At 43.8% G+C, this 12588-nt stretch overlaps 1 protein-coding gene across 5 annotated transcripts in view; it reads left to right on the top strand.

Annotated features, from left to right (window-relative positions):
* Window positions 1-1479: 1479 nt before the first annotated feature.
* The window catches only part of LOC131240684 (3'-5' exonuclease-like), a 33127-nt gene continuing 22018 nt past the window's right edge, over window positions 1480-12588 (top strand). The window contains exons 1-2 of one of the 5 annotated variants that reach the window (XM_058239082.1): window positions 1480-1700; window positions 3119-3479. In XM_058239082.1, the coding sequence (XP_058095065.1) occupies window positions 3128-3479 (352 nt within the window). In that variant the 5' untranslated portion in view covers window positions 1480-1700; window positions 3119-3127. Of the gene's footprint in view, window positions 1701-3114; window positions 3480-12588 lie in introns of all 5 variants that reach the window. The other 4 variants (XM_058239081.1, XM_058239083.1, XM_058239084.1 and 1 more) reach the window with 4 other exon arrangements.

Raw genomic sequence — 12588 nt, 5'->3', positions numbered from 1 at the left:
CTGAGATTTAGATCTACTTAATTTTTGGGATGAAGTCCTAAAATGAGATGGAAAAACGGATGGACAGTGTGGATTTGCAACACATTCATCAAGGTGGGGCCCATACATTATACATTCAAGGTAACACCTACTAACGTGTTACGTAATCCGTCCCCGAGAATCTTATGAGAGGTGGTTTGCAAAGCCCACACGAGCCTACAAAGCCATGCACCTATCTACACACGAGACCGCACGTACCAATATCGCACGCGTTGGTGAGATCTGAGCTTTCCATCACGTGGACCAATGTTTAGATGCATTGGCCTGGAACTTATGCCGTTTCACTGTCAGGTGGGCCAAATTAAAAAAAAAAAAAGACGGGTAGAAAAGAATTATTGTAGCTAGACCTTTGATTCTTACATCCATTCAGGGATTAACACGGCATTGTTTAAGAGCAGGAAGATCTGATCGGTGTGTCCCACCTAGAGAAAAGATTGGATCTCCAACACATGTGCGGCATTGACACGTGCGCTTGCGGTGAAATGCGGCACGGCTCTCAAATACCAGGACATGCACTATGTACTCGGGTCTTTAGTTTGTTCAGCTGGGGTACATGGCTCCGTGATCAAGTCGTTTGTCTGTTGGGCCCCGCCAGTGCAAGTACCATGTCTTAAAATCCATCCAGATTGGACAATCCCAGCCACTAATATTGGATCACTTGTATTTCTTTTTTTAGCCATCCAATCTTCAGGATGCAAATCGAAAGGATGGTATTGTCTAGAGTATCAAATAACACGATGGAGTATCAAGCATCACATTTCAGAGCGCCTGCGTATCAAGCTCCACGCTCCGCCACCGTATCAAATAACTCCGCAATAGTCCGCATAGAAATAGGCTCTCCGGACAATAATTCAAGCATCACAATTCACCGTTCTCACCTAAAAAAGGCGCGCAAGAGAGCATTTTTCATCCAAAAAGGCGCGCAGGACAGCATTTTTCCTGGGAGCCTTTTAGGTGCTGCCCCCTGCCTCACGCAAGACGGTACAGCCCTTGCCGTGGGGCCTACGTTGATGTATCATTATAAATCCACGCCGTCCATCCGTTTTTCCAGATCATTATTGGTCACAAGATAAAAAATGAATCAGATCCAAAAGTCAGACGGACCATACCATAGGAAACAGTAGTGATTGAATGCTCTACCATTTAAAAAATCCTAGGGCCCACCTTATTGTTTCTAAATTTTTTATTTTCCATCCAAATGTTGATAAGGTCACTTAAACCTGGATGAAGGGAAAAAACGTATACCATCTTGATCCAAAACTTTTGTGGTACATTAACGAATAATCACCGCTGTTTCCTATGGTGTGGTCCACCTGAGGAATATATCTCCTTCATTTTTCGGATCATACGCTAAAATAATTTGAAAAAAATGGATGGACGGCGTGGATATAGAATACACGCTCTAAGGTGGTCCCCACTGTAAGGGCCGCACCGTCTTGGGGAAGGCCGAGGCCGCGCCTAACTCCTCCCATTTTTCACGGGGGCTGGCTTCGTCGGTAGGTTTTAGAGAGAGAGACAGAGAGATAGAGAGAGAGGTCGGAGTAGGTACGGGAAGCTGCGAAAAGAGATTTCCTGCGAGCTGCGCAGGTACGGGGAGCTTCAAGATTTCCGGCGACGGTAGCAAGGCAGGGAGAGAGAGATAGAGAAACACATTGGAGCAGGTACGAAAGCTCTGGATTCCGGCGACTTGGGAGAGAAAGGTGGTTGAGGGTGAGAATAACTTTTTAAAGGAAACCTTCCAGCGTTAAAAAAAACTAGCGGTTGGAGAGGATTCCGATTCGTCCCTCTGATTCTTGGGATTTGGAGAGGATTTCGAAAAGGATTCTTTTTGAGTATTCCAATTACCTCCAATTCCAAGCTCCCAAACGCCCCAAGCCCAACTCGACACAGGTTAGGTTGAGGATTTCCAGCCCGAACCCAACCTGATCAAAATTTCAGTTCGGGAATGTCGGATTCTGGTTGAGCCCGGGCCAAGGTGCAACCCTATTTGATTATGATGATGACAAATGGGGGCCATGGTTCAGTGATCTGAACTGTTGATATTGGGGGCCCCATTGTAGATGTCCATGCACTAAAAATTTCCCAGATGGAGAAATCCCAACCCTCAAATTGGTGGCCAAAAAAGATGGTCAAGGAAGACACGTAGCAAATGTCTCTACATTCGGAATTGGAATGACAGGCAATATTAGCACGACCCCGTGCAAGGATCACATGCAAAAATCAGGAAATACATCAACAATTCACATATAACGGTAAGGCCCACTACTATATGGCTAAGATCTTCCAATTTGGGAGTTTTGGTGCATGTGTCCATCATATCAATGGTTTGGATTACTGAAACATGGATTTGAAGACCCAAACCATTGATAACCACGGCAAGTAGGTTTTGGCTGTAGTTAGGCGGGTCCTGCCCTGAGAATTATGCTCATCCCTACCGTCCCATGATAAGTTTGTTTTGCAAGTGTACAAAAAGAATGGATAGATGAAAAGAAATGTCCAATAACTTAAATGGTCAATGTTTGGCATAAGCTGTGGACAATTGATGACCAGACAGACCTAATTTTCTTTGCAGATTATTTGACACTCTGCCAGTGTGAGGCTTGATACCTAGGCACTTAGATATTGTACACGTGGCATAGTTAAACTGAGATTTAACTGACCAATATGTGGAACCCATTGTTGCTAAGTTATATTCCAAAAGTCATTTTGGTCGAAATATTCTAATCTCCGATGCATGAAAACCTGTTGAAGTAGGACCGCTTGAATACTTCTCATTCTTAACCGTCCAATAAATGTCCAGTGTCCACCAATCCAATAATCAGGTAATAAAAAGAGATTAATTTTTGGTTCACAATACACATAAACTGGGGCTATAATTTGGGCACTTTAATTTGAATTATTCACATCCCATGCATGCAATTTCTAACTGCCTGCATGTCATATACCACACCTCCAGAGTATCAAAGTTTTCCCCTTGTTTTAGGCCTCTTGCGTAGCTAGCTCCAGTAAATGGTACTTTTGACTTACTTCCTGCCTTCTTTTACATCCAAATGTGTGTGTGTGTGTGTGAGATAGATAGAGAGAGAGAATGGAAAACGGAGGAGGAAGGGAACCTGACGAATGGGATTGGGATGATCCAATTAACGAAGAAGAGCTTGATGCTGCATTCTCTCTCGCTGAATCCATCTCCTCACGCAAGCGCCAAAACCCTTGTCTCAGTCATGTAGATGACGACGACAGGGACCGTCATCGATCTAGGGGTCGTCGTTTACCCAATTGGGTAGTGGCCACATCAGCCTCGAGAAATCGAGCCACCCAGTCTCAAAATTCTCTCTCTGCAGACCACCGTCACCATCTTCACCCAATCTTGGACGGTCAAAAAGACTCAACGGGTAGCCCAAGAGACGTACATTGTGATCTCCTTCCTTCTCCTTGCCGATGTAAGTTTCTCAACTTTGATCTTGGGCATAGGTGTATCCTGTATATAGAAGTTCTACTAATTTGGTGCAACCAATTATTGAGTCAATGAGATCTCAATATGCGAATCGCAAAGAAATGGATAAGAGTACACTCATAAGAATAATGGAATAGAGAGGGAGAAGTAACTTTATTGTTATTAAACATTTTATAATATTTAAGAAAAATTTACACTTATATATATATATATATATATATATTGGAATGCTTGTTTCTTATACCCCTCTCTTATAGACTCGAAATGAATCTTTAATGAGGATCCCCCTAACTAATAGATTGATTTTAAATCAATCGTACTTAATTTCAAATTAATCTAATGAACCTAAGTGGTAAAAGGCTAATAATAGTGAAAGCAAATCTCGGAAATAGTCCTCAAAATCTTCAATTACATCTTTAAATTAGCCCCATATCATTCATCACATTTCGTCTCCCATAAGTAGTAAATTATAGCTATAAATAAACGATACAAAATCAGCACACGTTGGGCCCTATCGTGGGTCGTGGGCTTCCATCATTCCCTCGGGTTTGGAAAGAACTCGATTTAGGCGAGTTGGATGCTTCATAAAACTAGTAGAGGTTCAGATCCATTCTTTTCAATTTGTCACCTGTGATCCATGTGCATTTAGAATAGGGATTGTTCTTCCATTTCACCAAGTATTGCTTTATTGGCTCCATTGTGTGTCAATAGTCTTTATGTGCAACACTTGTTCAACTTCTTCATTCGTTTTCTTTTGAAGCTATTTATCCATATTGATAATGACTTCATTGTGCATGTTAGACACCTCGTCATAATACTCGAACAAATCCGCCACGTTGAAAGTCGGGGAGATATTTAATTCATTTGGCAAGTTGATCTCACAGGCTTGTTACCCAACTTCCTTTTAACTTGGCATGGACCAATTTTCTTAGACTTGAGCTTGTTGAAAGTTCTTCTTAGAAACCTTTCTTTACGGAGATAAACCATAACTAAGTCACATTCTTTATGTATCTTCTTACCGCGATGTGCATTTGCAGCTTCTCAGTACTTGGCTCTACTCTATTTGATATCCTTCTTTTTCTTCTTTCTCTTAATCTCTTTCTTCATTTGAACTTCTTTATGATGGACCATTCAAACGGTAGGAGTTCGGGTTGTTTGGCCAGACTCATTTAGTAATACGCAAGATTCAACGTGTTTGAACCTAGTGCCAAGTCGATATGATGTTGAATTTTCCTCATAGGAGGAAGTTCAATTGAGAGTTCTTTAGGCACCAAGTTTTGATATTTACGAAGGAGCTTTTGCATAAGAGGTGAAACATCTGACTGTTTTGCTTCTTCTTTAGCATATAAGAAAGAGATGATTTTGGTCTTCTTTTCTTCTCCAGACTTCTCTACGTTGAGCAATTTCTTACCCTCGTCCTTGTTAGATTTGGGTGTTGGAAGATGTTTTAATGCAAGGTATTTTGTAACGACATTGGCCGTAACGGCCACTGCCGTTATCTTTACGATATGGGGTGAAATGGCCGTTACGGTCTCTCTCTCTTTTTTTAATTGAAAAAATCTGAAAAACTTGTATTGGCCCCATAATGGTCCATCATGGGGCCATTACTGCCTTTACGAGGGGTGTAATGGGCTGTTACAGAGGCTGTAACAACTTTTATGGGTCATTTTTTCCATAATGGGCGTTACGACCTTTATGACCTTGTAATGTGTAACGGTTGCCACCGTTACCTTTACGTAACGGCCTTTATGGCACACCATGGTGCAACATGATATTAACACCATCTTTGACAAAGCAATAGGTTACATTGAGCGATTTCTAATCCTTGCCTTTATCAAATTTGGGATTTGGGTACTGAAAGCTGTTTCTGTATCTGTAATGACCCTAGAGTGATACACGCGCATGCACACATGTACATACTCGAGTACACACACTTGTACGCACGTGCACCTAGATGTACACACACACACATGGGAGCATGCATGCACTTGGAGGGGGGGGGGGGGGGGGGGGTTCCAAATCCTATTTGTGAAAAAAAGAAGAAAAAAGGGAAAAACATGAAGAGAGAGAGTAGGAGAGAGAGGAGGGAAGAGTTTTCTCTTTATTTATTTATTATAATTGTGAGTGTAGCTCACCTCTCTCTGATTTGTATCATGCATTTACAGATTTCTTTTTTCCAGATTGTTATACATCTTATCATCTTGCATTCTCCAGATTTTATATTATTCAGAATTTTCTAGATTGTTATATATCCTATCATCTTGCATTCTCCAGATTCTATTTTATTCAGATTTTTTTCCAGATTATGATTCATCCTATCATCTTGCATTTTCAGATTTTATTTTATTATAATACATGTACAAATTTTCCAGATTGTGACACATCTTATCTTCTTGCATTTTCAGATTTTATTTTATGGTAATATACATACAGATTTTTCCAGATTTGCAATGGTCGAAAAAGTGTTGTAAATCCTTGGAAATAGTTTGTGAATTTTCAGAACATGTTTGTGAATTATTTTCGATTAAAAAAATGTGTGATATTTGGAGACAGTTTCTGTATGATTGTCGGACAGATTTTGCAAAATCACATGTTCAACGGTGTCAAGTTTTCAATCCAAGTAGAATTGATCGTGTGATTTATTATTATTATTATTTTAATTTTAAAATTTGAAAACACTGATTTGGGAAAAGTCATGAGTTGTTAATTTTGAAAAATTATGAACTGTATCTGGAATGGCAGAAAATAGGTAGAGTGATCGAGTCCCTTGAGTTGAAAATCCCTAAAGTGTAAATAGGTAGGGTGATTGAGACCCCTAGGTTGGAAGTTCTAGAACCCCAATTGGTACCTTCTGGAACCTCCATTGATCGATGCTGGGTGGGTGAAACAGATCACTTATGCTGGCCGGGTGGAGTAATAGTCTAACCAGCTAATGTACAAATGGTTACCCGTTGATTGAGGCTGGGTGGGTGCAACCGTCCACTTATGCAGGTCACGTGGGTTTAAGAGAGTGTTGGCCAATTAGTTCAAATGGCTTGGTATTCTAAAAATTTAATCTGTGCTGATTATTAATGATGGCTTTCTATGCAAAAATGTATTTGATTAGTAACGATTGCTTTTTGTACAAAACTGTGGTGGTTGTGTTATGTTATTCATGTCACCTTTTTAAATGGCATTTTATTTAATTAGGATCATTTGGAATGGTTTTTAAAAAAGACTTTTTAATTTTTAATTTTTTTTAAATAAATTTGTATTGGGATATATTTGTTGAGATTTCTGTAGCGTCTCGGAAAAATCCGTACAAAGACCCGAGTTTCATCTCAGGCAGAAATCACTCAGGACCAAATCCTTTAGAAATTAGGCGAGAATTAGCTAGTGCTAAACTAGAATACCTGTGAAATTAGCACTAATCACTTTAAATATGATCTGCAAGACCCAAAATGTGCAGAATCATTACCGCTACATTACCTTAAAACTTAGGATCAATCTCTAATCCCAGTTGCTCTCGGGAGCACACCGAAACTCAGTATCGGACCTAGACAGCGCGTCGAAAGTCCTATTACTACGAAACCATACGGTTATGACCGCCTTGCTGGACTTGACTACCACCTCAGAAATCAAGTCCTAATAGTATCAAGAAAAGCACAACTTGAGATCGGAGCAAAGTGTGTGAGAAACGCGAATACCTTAGAAAGAGAACTGAAACTTAAGTGAATTAAGTCGTCTCACTTGCGGGCCAAATCTAAGGATTCAGACCGTCAGAATTTGACTCAATTACACCCTCAGATCAGGGAAAATTTCTAACCCATGTTAGTGCACTTGTTGCCCTGATCGAGTACCGGTGACCGTTGAATTGGAACTGGTCCGCCGCGGTCGATCTGTAAATTTGATTGAACCGAAAACTTAGCTTGACCTAGATCCAATGTCAAGGAGCTTAAGTCCGACCGCATACAGAAAAAGGGGCCTCCAGAAGTGCTCCGTTGAGCCGAAACAGATGGGTTTTAGCTATAACATAAGTATACCATGGCCCTGGGGCCATTGAGCTCACGTTTGAGCCTATATAAGAGCCTTAAACCCTCTCTCTCCCTTCACATACGAATTTGCAAACCTTTGACAGAGAAGAGAGAGAAAAGAGAAGGAAAGAGAGAGAAAGAGAGAGAGTGTGGGAGATTGTTCTTGGGACTCAATCTCGCCGTTCCACGTGCTTAGCTACCACTACCGTATCGCTATTCCGGTGATTCTGATTCCGTTTTCGGGTAAGAAATCCTAACCCTAATCTGTTTTAGGGATTCAAATAGGGTATGTGATGAAATAGCTAACCTATTTCATACTATAGGTTGTCGTTGTGCCGTAGACGAAGGCGGAGTGTTCAAACTGAATCCGTTACGAGTTTGCCGGCGAAAGGTGCGGACTATAAAAGTATAGGTTATGGTTTTCAAGGCTTTCAATGTCGGTTAATGATTTATAACCGACTGGGTTGCCGTTTCACATGTTAGATACGTTGTTTTCCTCGCTTTACAGTTATATATGAACTATGTTGAATATAGGCTATTCCATGTGTAGGTTGAAATGACGGGATATGTCGGAAATTTGGTTTTGTGCTTGCCATGATTATTCACCGTGAACATGTGATTGTTGAATACGTGACCACTCCTTATGAAAGGATTTGCCCTAATATAGCTTATAATTGAGTTGTACCGTGTAGGTTGAAATGTGTAGTCTAAGTGTTTGTGGAAATGATTGAATGAGTATGGAATTTGAATCCCTGCTTGCCATGATTATCCGTCGTGGATATATGTGTGTTGTATTCATGCCAACTCCTTGGTGAAAGGATTTGCCCTAATACATGTTGTGATCAACATACGTCATGTATGTTGATGTGTGTAGTCTAAGTGTTTGTGAAAATGTTTGGATGAGTAAATATTTAGTAAAGTGTATGTTATATAGGTGTTGAGGTGAGATTCTCAACTACCTTAGCTATGTGTATATATCCCTTCATGTAACTTAGATTAAATTTGTGTGATTTAGCATGAAATGCATTTGTGCAAATTTTGTTTACCTTGTATTTTGTGAAATGTTCAATTGGTTACATTACTTGAATTAATTGTTTAACTTTGATATGCCTACCACGTGTTATCCTGTTATATTTACATGCGTTTGGGACTACTACATAGTCCAGGGTATCGGTAACGGTTCCTGAACGTGTGGCTGAGTTAGCTTCGCCACAAAAGATGTGTTCGAGGAATCCGAGTCGTACGGAGTTTGTCGACAGTGGTTAGGCCACACGGAGTGCTTACGCACGTCATGTCGATCATCTCGACGTACACTCGTACCAGTCGAGCTCGTCAAGTAACCCGATTGACCCGATGTATGTTCACCATGTATGGATGTTATTGCTTGAACCTAAGGTACCAAACTCACCAGTGGAAACCCCCGATTTTTTGGGCGTTACAAGTTGGTATCAGAGCATGATTTGGATTAAACTGGACCTGGGTTATGGTCACATGACGTACGCTGACGCACTATGACTTAGGAGGGAGCGACAAAACGTAGGAACATCCATAGGATTCCCAGTTTCGCCAATCGGCGAAATTTACCGAAACCGACTGCCGAGATCGTGCCTGTACACACCCGTGATCACTTGAGGCGATCTCAGACCACTTCTAAACCGTCAATCGACGGGTTTAGACGAAGATCTAACCCATTCCAACCTCAAACGACCCGAAAAACGCGAATGTACATGAGATCGGACCCGAAACGGCTCAAACGGTATTGGGGGGCCAAATCGGTACAATTCGGGGGGACCCGAAGTGGACCCCGTATATCACAGGAGCATCACCAGGATCGGGCTACTTTAGGAGCCCGTTTAGCTCAGGTCGAGGAGGGTCAGGCCGTTCTCAGACAGGAGATTCGAGAGACTTGGGCCGAGGTGAAACAGAAGCTTGAAGAACATCAAGCGTACGTGAAGAAGAAGTGCAAGAAGATGTTGCACACCCTGAAAGCTCTCTTATGCTGCTTGCAGGACAAGGGTGCCCCTCCGCCATCGCCTGAGTCAGACGACTGGTCGTATATTATCGTCGTCTAGATGTTTTCTGTGCTTTCTTGCTTTCTATGTTAGCTTTTATAGGTCTAGTAGTGTGGTAGGGTTGTTAGTGTGATTAATGTTGAAGTTGTTTAAATTAGTTCACATGCATTTTTCGTCATGATCCATGTAAGGCATCTCATGTATTGTGACAATTTTGATTAAATAGAATGCATGAAGTTTTCTTTCGTTATGGAATGTGTACGCTGCTTGGGAAATTGAGTGTTGTTATGCAGAAACCTAACACATGTTGCACCCTATGTTGTGTATAGGGCAGACCTCTGAGGATTACTCGGAACATTGCACGTCTAACACTCTGTGGATTGCTTGAAGGGGCACCTCCCCTAAGCGATAGCCACGCGGGCCCTAGCTTGGACCCTGGTGGCGATACGATGACGGGTTCGTTGCCAGCCACTGGCCCCACTGATGGGCCACCACCTTATACACCACCGGTTCACGAGCAGAACCGCGCGTCTACTTCGACGCCTCACGTGCCACAGTCGGCTCCTCCTGATAGGTTGGAGTAGATGATGCTGCTGATGCAGCAACAACAGTTGCAACACCAGCAGCAACAACAACAATTTTTGGCTACCGTCACAGGGGTTTTTGCTCAGAGCATGCACGCGACCCCTCCTGCACCACCGGTGCACCCTGCTGGGAACACGAGTGCCAGCGGCACATTCGAGCGATTCCAGTGCTTGCAGCCTCCTACTTTTATAGGTACTCACAGACCCGAGGAGGCCGAATATTGGCTTGACCGCATCTCTAAGATGCTGAGGCCGCTGCACTGTACTGAGGCAGAGCAGGTGGAGTTGGTCACCTTCATGTTCGAGAAGGAGGCCAGCCTCTGGTGGGACAGCGTCTTGAGGACCGTGGCTGTTGGTTATGTATGGACGTGGGAGGCCTTTGAGACGCGCTTTCATGAGAAATACTTTCCCCTTACGTACCGTGACGAGGAGGGTGAGTTCCTCAGCCTCCGACAGGGAGGGATGACAGTAGCGGAGTACGAGAACAGGTTTACAGAGCTGGGTAGATACGCTCCGTTGGTGTTAGCTGATGAGCCGATACGTATTCGGCGATTTTCGATAAGTCTGCGACCCGAGATACGCTCGAAGATGTGTTGCGCTAACATAACCAGTTATGCCGAGCTAGTGAGCATGTCGTTGCGAGCTGAGCAGGACGGGGATGGTCAATCCTGTACTCGTGCACCCGTGGCCCCTAGGCCTCGACTTGATTTCCCGGCTAGGCCATTTCTCGGAAAGAGGCCACGTGCAGACTCTTCTCCCAGGCTTGCGGCGCCACCGACTCAGCTAGGACGAGCAGACTTGCGATGCACTTACTGCGGGAAGGTTGGGCATACAGACCGATATTGTTTTAGCAGGATGAGGGACAACGGTTTCTCACCGCCTCAGAGGACCAACCGCCAGCTTCCTTAGACTATTACAGCCCCACCTCTACGATCAGCTCCAGCACACCCCTCCTTTCGGCCGCTGGCGCCTCGATTTAGGCCGCCTCAACGGCCTATGATACCGCAGCTGAACCGTCCGCAGCAGGCTTGGGTACATTCGCTTACAGCCGAGGCATCAGAGATAATAGACATGTCACCAATGGCTTTTGAGGTCACAACACAGATTCAAGGCATTCTAGTCTTTTTATTGGTGGACATCGGGACCACTACCTCCATCATATCATGCACGGCAGTCAAGCGACTGGGGTTAGACACTGCTCCTACGAAGGGAGTGAGGGTCCTTATCGCCACAGGGACTTTTTCTGACGTTACCCCGATTTGCGAGGGTTGCTCGATAGACTTAGGGAGCAGGATGGTACCAGTTGACCTGATTGTTGCCCCCTGTATCATTACGACGTTATTCTCGGTATGGATTGGCTCACCGAGATGCGAGCAGAGATTGATTGTGAGGCTAGGGTGGTGACAGCCCATGGACCTGAGGGCACGGCTTTTACTTTCCCTGTTCAGGTTAGTCACCCTTCCCGTTTGAGTTGTTACGCTTCTCTGTTGGAGAGTATTGATGGTCCGACGTTGGGAGATACGTCTGTGGTTCAGGACTTCACAGACGTATTCGAGAAGATCCCGGGACTACCTCCTCGGCGCGAGATCGACTTTACTATTGATCTTGTGTCTAGTGCGACACCTATTTCATTGCGGACATATCGCATGCCTCCATGTGAGATGGAGGAACTGAGGAGACAGATTGATGATTTGTTAGAGGCAGGCTTCATATGACCGAGTGTCTCCTTGGGGAGCGCCCGTGTTGTTCGTGAAGAAGGACGGGTCACTGCGATTGTGTATTGATTATCGCAGGCTGAACCAGGTGACGGTGAAGAACAAGTATCCTTTGCTCAGGATAGATGATCTGTTTGATCAGTTGAAGGGGGCACGATACTTCTCGAAGATTGATCTGCAGTCAGGGTATCATCAGTTGTGCGTCAGGGATGAGGACGTGCAGAAGACGACCTTTAGGACAAGTTTTGGACACTATGAGTGTCTTGTTATGTCGTTCGGTCTTACGAACGCACCGGCCGTGTTCATGGACCTGATGAGCAGGGTGTTTCAGCCGTTTCTGTTTCGATTCGTCATCGTGTTTATAGATGGCATACTGATATACTCTAAGAGTCGGGAAGAGCACGACGAATACCTGTGAGCAGTCTTGGGTACTTTGAAGAAGAACCAGTTGTTCGCACAGTATAAGAAGTGCGACTTCTGGAAAGAGGAAGTCGAGTTCCTGGGACATGTGGTGTCCAAGGAAGGGATAGCAGTTGACCTCGCTAAGGTAGCCGCGGTTTAGGACTGGGAGCAGCCCGGTTCGGTTACTGAGGTAAGGAGCTTTCTTGGTCTGGCAGGGTACTACCGTCGATTTATTAGGGACTTCTCCAAGATTGCCAGACCACTATCTCAGTTGACACGGAAGGATCTGAAGTTCGCCTCGAATAAGAAGGCGGAAGCAGCTTTTCAGGAGCTGAAGGACAAGCTAACGTCCGCCCCTGTGCTAGTATT

Source organism: Magnolia sinica, chromosome 3 (assembly GCF_029962835.1).
Source record: "Magnolia sinica isolate HGM2019 chromosome 3, MsV1, whole genome shotgun sequence".
Classification (NCBI taxonomy): domain Eukaryota; kingdom Viridiplantae; phylum Streptophyta; class Magnoliopsida; order Magnoliales; family Magnoliaceae; genus Magnolia; species Magnolia sinica.
This window is presented reverse-complemented; position numbering and strand designations above follow the sequence as displayed.